Source organism: Plasmodium relictum (genome assembly GCF_900005765.1).
Source record: "Plasmodium relictum strain SGS1 genome assembly, chromosome: 14".
NCBI classification, from domain to species: Eukaryota; Apicomplexa; class Aconoidasida; order Haemosporida; family Plasmodiidae; genus Plasmodium; species Plasmodium relictum.
The window spans coordinates 2,529,969-2,546,344 of record NC_041692.1 but is presented as its reverse complement, the minus strand read 5'-3'; the positions used below and the strand labels follow the sequence as shown (position 1 = coordinate 2,546,344).

General features: G+C 17.2%; 4 protein-coding genes and 2 non-coding genes across 6 annotated transcripts; 3 read left to right on the top strand and 3 right to left on the bottom strand.

Moving 5' to 3' along the window:
- The first annotated feature begins 299 nt into the window (after nt 1–299).
- On the top strand, nt 300–371 carry PRELSG_1467400. The gene has a single exon. It is a non-coding gene; the product is annotated as a tRNA-Glu (tRNA).
- A 916-nt stretch (nt 372–1,287) lies between these two features.
- PRELSG_1467300 lies at nt 1,288–1,360 on the bottom strand. The gene has a single exon. It is a non-coding gene; the product is annotated as a tRNA-Val (tRNA).
- Nucleotides 1,361–4,611: 3,251 nt separating this feature from the next.
- PRELSG_1467200 (conserved Plasmodium protein, unknown function) lies at nt 4,612–6,501 on the top strand (the record flags this gene model as incomplete). Its single annotated transcript, XM_028679777.1, has 1 exon — nt 4,612–6,501. The coding sequence occupies one exon, from the start codon at nt 4,612–4,614 to the stop codon at nt 6,499–6,501; it is 1,890 nt and encodes a 629-aa protein (XP_028535457.1).
- An 835-nt stretch (nt 6,502–7,336) lies between these two features.
- On the top strand, nt 7,337–9,240 carry PRELSG_1467100 (tryptophan--tRNA ligase, putative; the record flags this gene model as incomplete). The annotated part of the gene is made up of 3 exons (XM_028679776.1): nt 7,337–7,519; nt 7,599–9,119; nt 9,214–9,240. 3 exons carry the CDS (start codon nt 7,337–7,339, stop codon nt 9,238–9,240), a joined length of 1,731 nt encoding a protein of 576 aa, XP_028535456.1.
- A 1,397-nt stretch (nt 9,241–10,637) lies between these two features.
- PRELSG_1467000 (conserved Plasmodium protein, unknown function) lies at nt 10,638–12,179 on the bottom strand (the record flags this gene model as incomplete). Its single annotated transcript, XM_028679775.1, has 1 exon — nt 10,638–12,179. The coding sequence occupies one exon, from the start codon at nt 12,177–12,179 to the stop codon at nt 10,638–10,640; it is 1,542 nt and encodes a 513-aa protein (XP_028535455.1).
- Nucleotides 12,180–13,773: 1,594 nt separating this feature from the next.
- On the bottom strand, nt 13,774–15,969 carry PRELSG_1466900 (DEAD/DEAH box ATP-dependent RNA helicase, putative; the record flags this gene model as incomplete). The annotated part of the gene is made up of 1 exon (XM_028679774.1): nt 13,774–15,969. One exon carries the CDS (start codon nt 15,967–15,969, stop codon nt 13,774–13,776), a length of 2,196 nt encoding a protein of 731 aa, XP_028535454.1.
- Between the last annotated feature and the right edge of the window lie 407 nt (nt 15,970–16,376).

Here is a 16,376-nt window from a genome sequence, read left to right as displayed (position 1 = left end):
TATAAAAAACATATTAAAAGGATACCACAAATTAATTATTAAGAATTTATAATCTTAATTTTATGTAATTTTTCTTAAAATTAATTTTCTTTCAGAAATTTAATATCTAATATGTATTAATTTAGAAATAAAATGATTAATAATAAATTTTTATTTTTTTAGTAAAAGTTTTAAAATTTTTGCAAATATTAATACTAATAAAAGAAGTTTACATTAAAAATAAAATTATTTCAAGTTAAATATTTTTATAAATTTAAATATTTAAAAATAAAAATGTTTTAAGATAAGGCACTACGTATGGTTTCGTAGTGTAGTGGTTAGCACTGAGGACTTTGAATCCTCCAACCCGGGTTCGAGTCCCGGCGAGACCTTTTCTATAAAAGTGCATTATGATTTTTAAAATATTTTAGCAATAATACCATTCTGTTTTATTTTACGCTTTATAATTTAGAAATATAAAAATGTATTATGAAAATTACTTTAGGCCATAAAGGTATTAAAATATTTTTAAATGTGCAATCTTTTTATGGCAGATTCATTTCCCTAATAATTTATGAGTGATTCATTACTCAGTATTTTTCTAATTATACTCATATTTTTTAATTTTAACAATATTAAATATTTTTTCTGAATTTTTTTTAAAAAATACTATACCAAGAAATAAATCTAAAAAAAACAAATTATTAAAAAGTAAAATATAAAATTATGTGTAAATAATTACAATAAAAAAATATATTTCTTTTTTATTCCATTCTATTAAATTTTTTACTTTTTGTCATCTCTTATAATATGAAAATTCAAGTATAATATATTAGTAACGACAAAAAAATTTAATTATTCTCTTTTTTTATAAATTTTTCTCAAAACTCTTATGAAACTTAAAATTATTAATTTTTTAATAGGTATAATTGTATATTCAAAAAAAATGAAAAAAATGCAGCACTAAGATAAACTTTTTCTACTTTTTGAATATATTTCTTCTTTATATATATATATTTAAAATACATTTTATATATTAGGTATTTAAAATTAAATATAGGAATAATTTTTTATTAATATTTAAAATTTTTATCAATACAATATATTAGTGGCTTATAAATGTTTAATATATATTTTTGTAGTTTATGATTCAAAAAAAAAAAATTATAATATATCTTTTCATTAATATTTTTGAGAAAATTAAAATTCCATGATTATAATGTAAGCTAAAAAAATTACATCTTTTTTTTTAAATATTCCTTAAAATTGACATAAGAAAATTTTATATTATTTATATATATATAAAATTACGGGCACCGAGGATCGAACTCGGGATCTCCTGCGTGTTAGGCAGGCGTCATAGCCACTAGACCATGCCCGCTTATAATGCTTTTGTTTCCGTGCTTGAATATTATATATAAATTATAATATGATTTAAATAGAACTTCAATTTTTTTATATATGCAGAAGTTATTCTCAAAAAAAAAGCCAAAGTTATCGATTCCAATACACTTTGCGATAATTTTTTTTGAATTCAGTTATACTTGAGATATAAAACAAATTATTTAATTATACAAAAAATATTATTAAAAAAAAAAATTTATAACTTCTGAATGAAATTCTTTTCCTATTTGAATACTTTTTATAAACTAGTAGGTATCTTGTAGTATCTTTAATTTTTTGTATTCCGTCAAACGATTAACTTTTTCTTGTTTATATTAAAACTTATTTCTATTATATATATTTATTTAATAATTCTTCAAGTATAATACTTAAAAACTATGATAATATGATGTTATGATATTAATATTTTATATAATTATGTGTTGAGTATATATAGAGAAATATTAGGATAAACTTTAACATATATTTAATTTGTTTATAAGACATTGAATTCTATATATATTAAAGAACAGGACTATTTAAAAACTTAATAATGCCATTTTTAATAGAATTTTAAATAGCTTTACTGAGAATAGCGTGTTATATATTTTTTTCTTACATCATTTTAACCCTAAAATATTTTTTTCATAGATATAATTGTGAAGGATATCTTTTGTATTTTTTTTTTTTTTTAACTGAATTATATGTATATATATATATAGTTTTTAATATTTTCATATTTTAAATAAAAAAATTATATACAAACTATTAAAAAAAATGAAATTAATTTTAGTATTTTGTATATAAAAAGAATGATAGATTGTAGTTGTTATATATTACATAACAATAAAAATAGTAAATTTTAAAAAATTTATATTTCTTAAAATGAAAATGTTATTTAAGTGAGACTTTAATCATCTTTTTTTTTCTATTTTATTTTTTGATATAATCTTTTTAATTATTCATATACCTTATGAGACATTACTAATGCTTTGTATTTCTTTACCTCATACATTTTTATTTGAATGAAATAGATAATTCTTACAAGTTTAATGTTATATTTTTTAACATTCGTTAATTTAAAAAAAAAAAAATTTGTCTAATAACTAAATAAATATACATAGTTTTTCTAAAGAAAGATTTAATGAGAACTTTTTTTTATTAATATAAAAAATTAAAAAAAAAAGAAATAATCACCAGATAAGTTACAAGGAAAACTGATAATTATCAATTTTATATACTTTTTTAAAATAAAATAAGAAAAAAAGAAATATCACTTTATTAAATTCTTGTTGATAAAATCAAAAATAAAGTTTTTATTCTAGATAATTTGGAATTATCAAAAATGCGTTTTAGAGCATAATATTTTGCATAAAAGAAAAAGTAAAATAATAAATGAACAATGAAAAATATAATTTTTACAGAATAAAAAGGTAATAATCTTATTTAAACTTATTTAAAAAAAAAGTTTATAAATATTAAAGTAAATATGAAAGATAAAATAAAAACAAATATGTCTCGATAAAAATATGCAAATATAAAATAATGTATTATATAAAAAAGGAAAAATCACTAATGTAGTCATAAATAATAAATTTGTATATAATAAATTGAAAATACAAATTGAGAATCAATTAATATATAACTTAATAATTACATATTTAGTGGGCAAACAGATTGAACATTTTTTTATCATCTATAAAGAACAATTATATTTTTCTAAATTAAAGAATGTGCAATAAAAAAAAAAGTAATAATAAAAAATAAAATACTAACTAAAATTCCTTTTTCTAAAAATATTATCTCAAGTTATTATAAATATTCTATATATTTAATTATATCATAAAATTTATTATGATAAACATACATTATTTAATTAAATAGCACTTTCCTCTTTTTCATAAAATGTTTTTTCTTTTAATTATAATAATTTATTTTACTTTTATTATCACTTAAAAGTTTCCTAACTTTTTGATTTTCCTTATTTCTTTAATCATTGATATCACATTTAAAATATTATATCTATGTTAACAACTTTGTTAATTTTTTTTTTTTTTTTAATTATTATTCTAAATACTAAAAATTAATCTTTTCCGTGCTTCGTTATATAATTAACAACTTTTTTTTTTAATACGAGTTACTATTTTTTATTTCTTTTAATTAGAAAAATATCATCTTAGAAATATTTTGAATTAAGTGTTATATTTAGAGAATTATTTTCAAGTATATATTAACATAATGTTTGTTAGTTTTGATAATGTAAATATTTATGTCCTTTTTACTTTTTTTCTTTAGTAGTACAATTGCGTTTTGTTTTAATTTTTTTTCATTTAAAATTTTTTAGTAATTTCATATACATCATCCACATATATCAATCTTACATTTTTCAGTGAATTTAAGATTGATCTCTTTTTTCTAATTAAAAATTTGTTTTTGCATAATTTCTACAATATATCTTTTAAATTCTAAATTTTCTTCATTTTTTCTAAGCAGTTTAAAATTAATTTTTTAAAAATATTTCCACATATTTCGAAATTTATAACCTAAAAATTTTATACATAATTTTCATATTTCACAATTTATGATTTTTTTTTTTTTCTTTTTCTTATTTAAAATTATATCTTTATTTATATTTTATCTAAAAAAAAGAGGAAATGGCTTCATGTTATCATAATGTTGTTTTTTTAAAATTTTGTTCACCATAAAAAAAAACTGACTTAAAAAAAACTGAATTTTTTTTTATGTTTCCATCAGATAAGTTAATTAAATCATATATTAAACAAAATTCAATATAATTTTAATTTCTTCATTTTTTATGAACTCAAAACATTTCTTTAAAATTTTTTTTAATAGAATACATTATATAATAATTTTAACAATATATGTAAAAATACTATTTATAATTTATAAATATAAAAATAAAAAAAATATACATATATATTATTACTTAAAAATTTTTATTAAGGATTTTATATCATAATTTAAAATATATTTTTTCATATAATTAAAATATGATTTCATAAAGTTTGAATTAATAAAATTTTTTTGTGTGTATTAAAAAAAAAATTAAAAGCTCATTTTATATGTACATTTAAAATTATATAACCAAAATTTTTTTTGTCATTTTGCAGTTTTTTTTTATTATTTTAATATTTTTCTGATTAATTTAATTGATTAATTATAACCTTTTTATATATTTAAAATAAAACAAAACAAAACAAAAAAAAAATATATATATTTCATTATAGAATGAATGAAATATCTATCAATAAAAATGAAAATAAATTGATAAATAAAAGCAATCCATCTGAGAATGATAATTTTATAAATAATATTATAAATATACCTGAAATAATATGCAGAAATGGGAAAAAAAATGAAGAAAAAAATTTCGATTATGTTAACTCTATAAATGAAGCTAAAAAGCATCAATTAGATGAAAAAAACTTGGCAAAGAGCAATAAAATACATTGTAATAATAATAAAGAATTTGATAGAATTAAATTTGATGAAATGAAAAACATGAATAATTATGATATAAAATGTAGTAAATATGTTAACAGTAAGAATATTAAATTCTATGATAAAAATTATAATTTCGAAGATATGACGAAAAACAAAATTATGAATAGTGATGAAAATTCAACTTTGATAGATGAGCAAAAACACATTATAAGCAATAATGATCTGATAAAAGAACAAAATGCTAAAAATGATTTCTTAAAAAAAGCATTATTATTAGATTATGAAAAAGACCTTCCTTTTAAAAATAATCAAAGTATAATAAATAATTATAAAGAGAGAACAAAAGTTGATAATGATAAAATTATTTTAATCAATGAAAATGAAAAAGAAAACATTAAAAATTCAACAGAATCCATTAAAATATGTAATAAAATCCCAGAGAAGGAAATAGGATATCCAAATGATAAAGTTGTTGAAAATTCTGAAGAACATAAAAAAGATATTAAAAATAAAAACGATTCTATTAAAATAGATATTTTTTATTCAAGTAAAAGCGAAAAATCATTAGATGAAAGTGAAGAAAATAGCTCATATGATTCATTTGAGGATTTCTATGAAAACATATGTCAGTCAGATGTTCCTTTAGATTTTTATAAAAAATTTTTAAACACAAAAAACTCTAATTTTTTAGAATCAGAATATTATCTTGATTCAAAAAATGATGCAACTGAAGAAATAAATATTTTGAATAATTATATCAAAAATATAACAGAAAATTTACAAAAATCTGCACCTATAGATATTGATAATAAATTAATTAATATCCTTTCTTTATCATTTTTAACTTTCATTGATCATGTAATATATGATTCTCATATATATGCTTTAAAAAATGAATTTTTACAAGAGGTAGAAATGATAAAAACTAAAAGCAAAGATGAATTCAATTACAAAGAATATCAAAAAATAGAAGATTTATATAATTTTATTCCAGACGATAATAATAAAATAAAAAATAGAATCAATAATTCAAATGAAAAAAATAGTATTATTAATGAAAAAACATTTAATGATAAATTTGAAAAATTAACTACAAATTCAAGCATAATTAATGATAATAATATAAAAGAAAAACATAAGGAAAATTCAAATATAAAAAAATCAAATGATAATGAAAGAAAAAAAAAAAAAAACATCAGTATGATTTATAATCCTGATATAATTAATATTTGTCTAACTAACTTATATAACCAAAAGTTAGTAGATCAAATTACAGATAAAAAAAAAAATAGCAGTCAAGAAGTTTTGACAGTTAATAACAATATAACTATATCAAAAAATGATAACATTAATGCAAAGAATGAAGATATACCAATTGATACTAAAAAAATAGAAAATCTTAGAAATTACGATAATAATTTGGGAAGCGAAAAAAAAGCAGAAAAAAAAATTTTTGAATCAGAAAATCATATAAAAGAAAAAACTGATGAAATAAAAGAAAATATAAATTTTAATAAAAGTGAAGACTCTCTACAAACTAATTTAAACGATAAATTATATCAGAGAAAAGTTATAATCAAACAAATAAATGATAAAATTAAAAAAAACAATAGTAATATGAATAAATTTATGAACTATCAAAAATATTCATTGGAAGATATATTTGATATTTAAAAGATATTTTGTAATAATTGGATTATATTTTTAATTTTTATATTACAATTATATTACATTTTTAAATAATGGTTTTTATACTATTAATATGTTCATACCTTTTCCATTATAATATATAAATGTTTTTTATTTTATATATATAGTTAATATTTTTATTTGATCAACTAATAGGATATAAAATTTGTATTTTTTTTTTTTTTCTCTCGTTTTTACTTAACTAAAATATGTTTATTTTTTTTTAAATATTATTTAAGAACTTAATTATATACTTGTAAAAAAAAGCATTTTAATTTTTTTGTAATATATACATTATTTTTCTCATTCCCCACTTAAACTCAGTTTTCTCTTTTTTTTTTTGTAAATAAATAAACACTAATAATTCTTGATTTAAAAAAAAAAAAAAAAAAACACATATTAAAGAATTGAAAAATTTTAGTGATTCAATTTTTATTATTTTTATTAAATAATTATCTTAATTTTATTACTACTTATATATATTCTTTTTAATATTAAATTTCACAACTTTTCAAAAGATAAAAATTTTTTATTCTTACAAAATCATGTTTTAAATTTATTACTTTAATATAGAATATACTGAAAAAAAATGTAGATATTTTCTATCTTGTATTTTTTCATATTACTCCTTTTCAAAAAATTACCAAAAATTCAGTAATTGATATTGTAAAGAATTTTGTAACAATAATCTAAACAAAATATTTTTTTCCTTCTAAGCATTATATATATGTATATTTTCAGTTATTTATTGTATTTTTATTAAAAAAAAATGGATTTATTTTACTTTCGTTAATTTTTTGGGAAATAATAGATGAATATAATGAAGAAGGAACATATCATAATTTTATCTTTTCTCTTATTTATTCAGATTTATTTTTGTAAAAATATTAAAGTAAGAAAATTTAAAGGTATTGTTTTTTATCTCTTTAGAGTAACCAAAATATATAAAAAAAAAATTAATTTTCAACTAAAAAATAATTGCACATTTCTAACTGGAATAAAGGTAAAAATGCGGATTTATATTTAACAAATAATAATAATGATAATTATTTATTATTTTTTTTTTTTTTAAATTTATTTAGCCAAGTGGTAATATTCATTTAGGGAATTATATAGGATGTCTACACCCTTTAATAAATTTAGAAGCTAAAAGAAAAAAAAAAATTATAGGTAAAAGAAAGGAGAAAGTTATAAAGCTGAATAAAATAATATTAATAGCTGATCTTCATTGCTTAACAAACATAAACAACATATTTTCACTAAAAAAAAATGTTTTGAATTCTGTAAAAGTTATTATTTCTTTAATAATAGATATGTATATTAAGAAAAAAAAATACGTAGATATTTACATTAATAACATTAAATTAGAAAAAATATTAAAATTATTTAAATATGATTTAGATACGAATATCAATAATTTGTTGTCTTCAAACGACTCAAATATATCTTTTTCCTTCTTGGATAATGAAAAGGAAATCAATAATTTAAATATAAATAATACTCATAATTTAAAGGATATTAAATATAGTGAAAGTACTAATCTATATAAAAATTCCGAGGAATATATAGATTATAATGATGAAAAGTATTATGAAAAAAGCATATACCAAAAGCATTTTTTCTATATTTTAAAGCAGTCAGATATTCAAGTTCACACATCTTTATATTATTTAATAAATTCTTTTACATCCATTAATTTATTGAGTTCACATGTGCATATAAAAACATGCGGGTATAGTAAATCTTTTTCATTACTTTCTTATCCTAACTTAATGTTGTCGGATATTTTACTTTATAAACCAAACTATTTAATAATAGGATTAGATCAAAAGAAAAATTTGGAAATAATCAAAAAAATATGTAAAAAAATGAATAACTATTTTCCTTATATTACAAAAATGCCAAAAATATATTCATCTAAATTTAATGTAGAAATAATGAATTTAGATGGTCACAACAAAATGAGTAAAAATGATTTATCAGACAACCTGGACTTTTATAAGATTATTTATCTATTTGATGAAAAAGATCTAATAGAAAGGAAAATTAAAAGAAGCAAAACAGATAATTTCAATGATTTAAAGTATGGAGAAACAGATAGAAAAGAAATAAATAACCTCATTAATATATTTATTTTTTTTTATTATTATAAAATTAAAAACAGTGAAAGTATAAAAACAAATCATAAAACATTTTATTCCTTTAAAAAAATATTTTTAAATAAGAGAAAGCAAATTCCAGAAGGGAGTAAATCCTTTTATAATGTTTTTCATAACCCGAAAAATACAAATGATGATATTAAATATTCAAATAATTTAAAAGATGGCATAAAAAACAATTTAAAAATAATTAATGAAGACGATATTTATTTCAAGAAAAATAACATAAACCCAAATTTTAATGAAAAAGTAATTAATAATATATTGTCTTCTTATAATAATAATTATTATAATTTTAAAAATGAATTATCTTTACTGATTTACGATCATTTTTTAACATCAAAATATTATTATAATATCCTGCTTTCAAAAGATAATTTAGTAAATAATATTTTAAAAATGGGGAAAAGAAGTCTTTCAATAAGAGCAAATGAAACTTTTAAGGTAAATATTAAAAAAAATTAAAAAAAAAAAGAATCTTTTAAGTACTTTAAAAAATTAAATATACATTATATGTATATATTTTTCTTTCCTTTAGGAATTCAAAAAAAAGTTAAATATATAAAATTTTATTAAAAAAAAATATATTGTATATTAGTTGTATTCTTCCATATTAAGGATAATGTTGAATTAATCTTTTTTTTTTTTTTTTTATTTAACTCATTTAAAGAGATATAATAATAAGAAAAAAAGGTTTTTTTACTTTTTTTTAATATGCTTTGAATATATGAAGTTATTTTTAAATTTCTTAAAATAAAACAGTTAATAAAAAAAGAAAAATTACTTAAAAATAAAAGAATTTTGAAAAAAGAAAAAACTAGAAATAAAGCATTAAAATAACAATCTCTAAACAAAAATTATAAAAATAAATAATGAAATAAAAATAATAGTAATATTTATTTATGTAAATTTTATTCAGTTGTATGTAACGCTACATAACTTTTTTTTAATAAATAAATATACTTATAAAAAAAGATATCAAAAGCTTTTCCTAAGCTACTGATAAAAACATTCAACAAGAAAAAAAAAAAATTTTAATATAAAAATAAAACTAAAAAAATTTTTTTAATTATCGAATTTATTTAAATTTTTCTAACAAAAAAAAAAAAAAAAAAAAATACAAAAATTTTAAAAACAACTTATTCATATTTTAAAATTATTTATTAATCTATAATTTCTTACTTTTAATGATTTTCATAAAATTATTTTTATATGAAAAATTACAACTAATGCAAAATAAGTTATGAAATTATTTTTATTACTAATTAAATTATCTATATTTTCACAATCAAATTTTAATACTAATATTAAAATTAAATGATAATACTTTTATGTTAATAATAAACAGTTTTATTATGTTTCCCTTTCTTACGTGATTTATACTTTTAGTTATTTATTCTTATATAGATTATACCTTTATATCTTTTTTCTTTTTTTTAACACAATTTAAGTTACCTAACTAAATTTAATTTACACATTTTCATATAGTTAGAGGTTTCCTCTTATTTTTTCAACCATTTTTTTTTATTTTTTCCAAATATTATTTTTTATTTTTATTTGAATCTTTATTATCTTTATTTAATCTGTTTTTCTTTTTCAACAAATATATATTGTTTTTTCTAAATACTGAAAAAAATTAATTATTCATTTTTTACTTCGTGAATCTGCATATCTTTAATTATATTATTTAGAATACTATTTTTCTCGTAAAAAATTTTCAAATTTCATGTTCTTGTAATTCTTTTTTTTAGGGATGGTTTAAAAAGTAAGTTTCACAAATACGACATATTTTTTATTTTTAATAAATAAAAGTATTTTAATTTAATGACTTATACTTTTAAAAATTTTTCAAGAAATAGTTTAAAAATTACTTTTATTTTAATTATATATTTCTATTAATTAGCATTTATTATTCTTCTGATTATTTTAAACTTTTTTTTATTAATATTTTTGTTTTCATAGTTATTTTTTTCCTTTTTTTTGCAAAGTACTTTGTAAATTGAGTAAACATAAAATAGCATTATCAAATTTATTAAAACTTAAAAAATTTACACAATTTTTAACGTATATTTTTAAATTTTCTTTGTTAATTTTTTTGAATTTTTTTAAGTTTGTATATCTCATATTATCCAAATACTTTTTAATGCAATAATTTACATTACTTATTTTTTTACCATCGATTATGTTATTACTTTCATTATGAGATTTAAAGTTAAAATCGTCATTTATTTCTTTTTTTCTTTCATTCTCTTCTTCGTTAAAGTATTCAATACTGTATGATTTGGAATTTACATTTTCATCAGTCACTTCTTTATCATTTAAACATAACTTTAAATTATAGTTACTTTCCAGAGAAGATTCTAAATTTCTACTTATTGAATTTAAATCATTTTTTATTTGAAAATTATAATCATTATCATTAATTTTTTTTTTCATTTTTTTTTTTAAGAATTCATTAAAAATATTTGTTTTTTTAGCAGCATTATTTATGAAATAATTCAGAATTTTTCTTTTTTTGTTCTCAAAAGAATGTGAATTATAATTTTTATACATAATTTTATTTTCCGATGTACTGTAATCATATCTACTTTTTAATTGGATTCTACTATTATCCAAAAAATAATCATTTTTATTTGAACTTACAGATACACTTCTAATTTTTAAAATATCTTCTTCTTTCCCTGAATAAGTCTTATCATATTCACATCTTATTTGATTTATATTATTATAATTTATTATATTATCTGATAAATATCCTTTTTCGAAATTTATTATCAATCTATTATTTTTAAATAAAATTTTTTTTCTGTTCTTTTTTACTTCTTTGATTTTATTATTTTTTAATTTACTTGCAACTTTGTGAGAATAATCATTTTCATTTAAATTAGAATTATACTTAGTATTAAATAATTTATGCATTCTATAATTACTATCACTATTAAACTGATTTGAGTTTACACAATTTTCATTTTTGGTTGTTACCATTTTACTATTTTCAATATTTTTAGAATTATTAAGTTTCTGTTTAATTACTTTTTCCTTTTTTACATTAATCAATGACTCTTTTCTTTTGGAGAATTTTTCGTTTAAATTTTGGTTTATGTTTGAGTTTAAAATAACATTTTTCTTTTTTTTACTTTCATTTTTATTGAAATTTTTACAAGAATCAATATCTTTGATAGAATTAATTTTCCTCAAATTATTATCACTTTTCTTACTATTCTTTTCTATATGTTCACTTAGATCTTTTTTATATGTATACACTTTTTTTACTCTTTTAATTTTATTATGTTTTTTTTTACATCTATAATCACCATCATTTGTATTTTCTTCTTTTTTTTGTTCCATCTTCTTAAACATATTTTCATAATATTGAATTTTTTTCAATTCTCTTGCACTAAGATGTGGATTAAAAATATCACTATTTTCGTTATTTACTTTACCCTCATTTCTTTTCCTTTTTCCCTTATATTCATTTAATGACTTCTCTTTTTCATCCTTCATTTTTCTCCTTTTCTTCTCTAAAAAAATGTGCTAAGTTATTTATTATATGAAAACAAATATATATATATATATATGCAGTGGCTTTTGACTATAATAAAAAATTGTTTATCCTTTTTATATCTTTATCGTTTTATATGTAAATATTTTCTTATTTTTTTAATTTTTTTTTTTTTAATATTATTTCGTTTATCATTACATTTTATAAAACTTGAATTTCAGAATAATATATTAATAGAAAGAATTTCATTAAATTTTAAACAGTTTTATATGAGAAAAAAGAAAAGTATATAGAAAAAGCTTTTAACTAAAAATATTTTTTATATTAAATAAAAAAATAGTTTGTATTTCATAATATATAAATATTTTTCATATACTAACTTTTTTTATTAAATGAATCCTTATGTTTTTAGTACGTCATAATTTTACTTTGACAAAACTTTTTAATATGCAAAATACATTTATAATTTTTTTATTTTTTTTGTAATAAAAAATATTTTTATTAATATAAAACTGCTCTTATAATTTTTATAATACTTTTATAATTTATATGTATTTGTATATTTTATATACACAAACTTTTAAGTTAATAGTATTTATTAGATTTAAAAAAAAAAAAAAAAAGCGCAACTTCTCTCGTTTTCAATTTGAAATAATTCCATATCGATATTTACTTTATAAAACATGTAATTTATTTAACTGTTTATAAAATGTTTAACAAAAAAAACAATAAAAAATCTTAAAATTAAAAGCCTTCAAGCAATTTTGAAGAAATTTTTTTTTTCAAAGCTTATAAGAAATAAAAATGAAATTTACAAAAATAATATAAAATAAAGACATAAATTAGTTTATGTTATAAATAAAAATAAAAAAAAAATTGCTTAAAAAAATATTTCAAAATTTTAAAAAATAAAAAAAAGAATTTAAATTAAGATATATAGATTTTGAGCTCTGAATTTGTAATACTATTTGAATTATAACATTTTTTAAATGTTTGATTAAAAAACAGTTTATCAAAAGAAAATATAAACATGTTCAATATGTAAATTTTTTTTATACATAAAAGAGAATTATTTTGTAATATCAAAAAGAATTTTTAAAAAAAAAGGTAATTTTTAAAAGCATAAATATTTATAATTATATCCATTTTCTATAAAAATGGAACACTTCATTGATATAATAATTTAAATTCTTTTTATTTAAAAGGAAAAAGATTTTCAAAAATGATATAAATGAAAATTTTCATTAACACAAAATTAATGCTAAAATATTTTTTATAAAATATATAAGCTTTTTTATTTCATTTTTTAAAGAATATGAGAATAACTTAAAATAATAAGTAGCAATGTTATTAAAAAATTTAATCTTTTTTTTTCTTTCAAAAAAACATTTTATTATTGATGTTAAAAAAAAATAAAATAACAAATAACTTAAAATTGATAAATAAAAAATAAATATAATTAGATAAATTAAATTGTAGCATTTCTTATTTTTTTATATATGGAAACATATAAGACAAATTATGATCAAAAAAAAGGTAATTCATTTAAGTAAAGGCATTCTCTTCTTTCTTGACCCTTTAAATAGGGCATTTTGTTCAATTTTTTTTTTTAGAATATTTACTAAAGTTTTTATTATTTTTTTCCATTTTTTTAACCCTCTTAGAGTTTTTTCTTATACTTAAGTAATTTTTTTTAAATACTTCATTTTTATTATCCTTTAAAATATGCTTAGATGACTTACTTTTGTTATGAAGAATATTTAATTTTAAGTCCTTTATAATCGTTTGATAGCTTTTTAATTTTTTTTTTTCTTCGTCATTATTTTTTATTTTTCTATTTTTTTCTAAATTATATGCCCTCTTTTTAATTTTAGAATCTTTATTATTTTCATTTAAGAATAATTTTTTTTTTCCATTAATAGAATCATATAATTCGTTGTTTTTTTTTGTAGATTTTTTCAAGTCTATTTTTTCTTTTTTAGTTAAGAACCATGTTCTTGGAGGCCTATTTAATATTTCATCCTTATATGTTATAAGGTTTTTTATTTTTTCTATTGATTTTTGAGACTTTTCTATTTCTTTCTCTGTTTTTTCCTGTTCTAATGTTTTTTTTATCTTTTCTTTATTTTTTTTTAATATATTATACCAATGTAGAATATTGTCTTTAGCAATATTTCTTTTAAAAATTTTTAAATTTTTATTTTTTTTTAACCCTTTAATTATTTTCTTAACATGAATTTTTTCTTTAAGTAAGTATAAAGTACTAGCAGTTCCCTCCTTTCCAATTCTCGCTGTTCTACCTATTCTGTGAACATATTTAATAACATTAGAAGGTATATTATAATTAATAACATAAAGAACATGATCAATGTCTAATCCTCTTGATGCTAATTCAGTAGTTAATAAGAAATTAACTTCTTTTTTCTTAAATTTTAAAATAGATTCTATTCTTTTTTTTTGAGTTAGTGATCCATGTAATTCTGCACATTTAAAATTAAGCATTTTGAATATTGTATACATTAAATGAGTTTCTCTTTTTGTTTTAAAAAAAATTATAGCATGATTTTTATAAATGTTATTACACAAATATAATAAGGCAGCTTTTCTGTATTTTTCTTGTACTATATTTACGAATTCTTGTTTTAAATTTTCAGATATTTTAAAAGTTTTTAAAATTTTATCACTTTTAGTAAATTTCTTATCCATTTCAAAATTTTGACCACTTTGAATAAAAATAGGGTTTTTTAGAGAAAAGTTTACTAATTCTTTTATATCATTTGTTAAAGTCGCCGAAAAAAATAAAATTTGCTTTTTAAATTTACATACGTCTAATATTTTTAAGCATTCTTCTTTAAATCCTAATTCAAGTAATTTATCAGCTTCATCAAAAACAACAATTTCTAAAAAATTAATAAAATCACTTGAAGAATTTAGTAATAAATCTAAAATTCTACCAGGAGTACATATAAATATATCTTTTTTTTTTTTATATTCATATTCTTGCTGTTTTATATCGATTCCTCCACAAAATAGAGAATATGTAATTAAAACGTATTTTGTTAATGATCTGATAACATCATAGCACTGTAAAGCAAGTTCTCTTGTTGGTAGAAGTATTAAACTTTTTGTTATAGATAAGCTTTTTGGATTATTTTTTCTCATTATTATATTAGGACTATGTAATAATCTTTCTAATATCGGTAATACAAAGGCCAAAGTTTTTCCTGATCCCGTTTCTGAATTAGCTAAAATACTTTTCCCTTCTAATGCCAATGGTATAACATCTTTTTGTATAAAAGTAGGATTGTTAAATTTTAACTCATATAATACTTTTAAAAATGGTCTTGATATGTATAAATCACTCCACAAAGAATTTTTATCTATTATATTATTATCGCAATTATCATTAGCATTTTTTAAACTATCTTCATTATTTTTAATACATTTTTCATTGTTTGTTTCTTTTCTCTTCTCTTTGAAATTACTTTTTTTATCTTTTAATTCTATTTTTTTCTTTTTACCGTTTTCTTTTATAGATTTACAGTTTTTTACCTTTTTTTCTTTTGAAATTTTTTTACCTATTTCATTAGTATTTCTTTTTTTTTTAAATATTTTTTTTTCTTGAATCTTTTCATTTGTATATTCTACGTTAATTTTATTAAATTTTTTACTAAAATTTTGTTCTATATTATTTTTCTTATTTTTTGTATTCAATATTCCATTTGATTTTTTTTCCCTTAACTCATTGCCATTTGTACTCTTTCTGAATTTATTATTTGTATTATTTTTCATTCTATAACTTCCTCAAAAAAAAAAAAATATAACAACATAATTAAAAATTATTCTTTTTTTATTTTATTATTCTTATATTTCTTTATCTTTTATTTTATATTATGTTTTTGATTTGTTTATTTATGTTTTTATTTTATTTTATTTTTTTTTTTTTTTTTAAATTTTTACATTTTAAATTTTATTTTAAAACAAAGAAAAAAAAAAAAAAAAAAAACGAATTATTACAATATAATTAATTAATGAAATGCTTTAACTTATTTATTTTGATTTGGTAAATTGTAGGAATTTTTTTTTTTTTTTTTTTTAAATCATTTTTAAACTAAACAACAAAAATATGTATTTAAGAAAGAACTTTTCTTTTGAACATAAACAGTTTATCTAATTTTTCCCCTTTTTTTATTAAAATA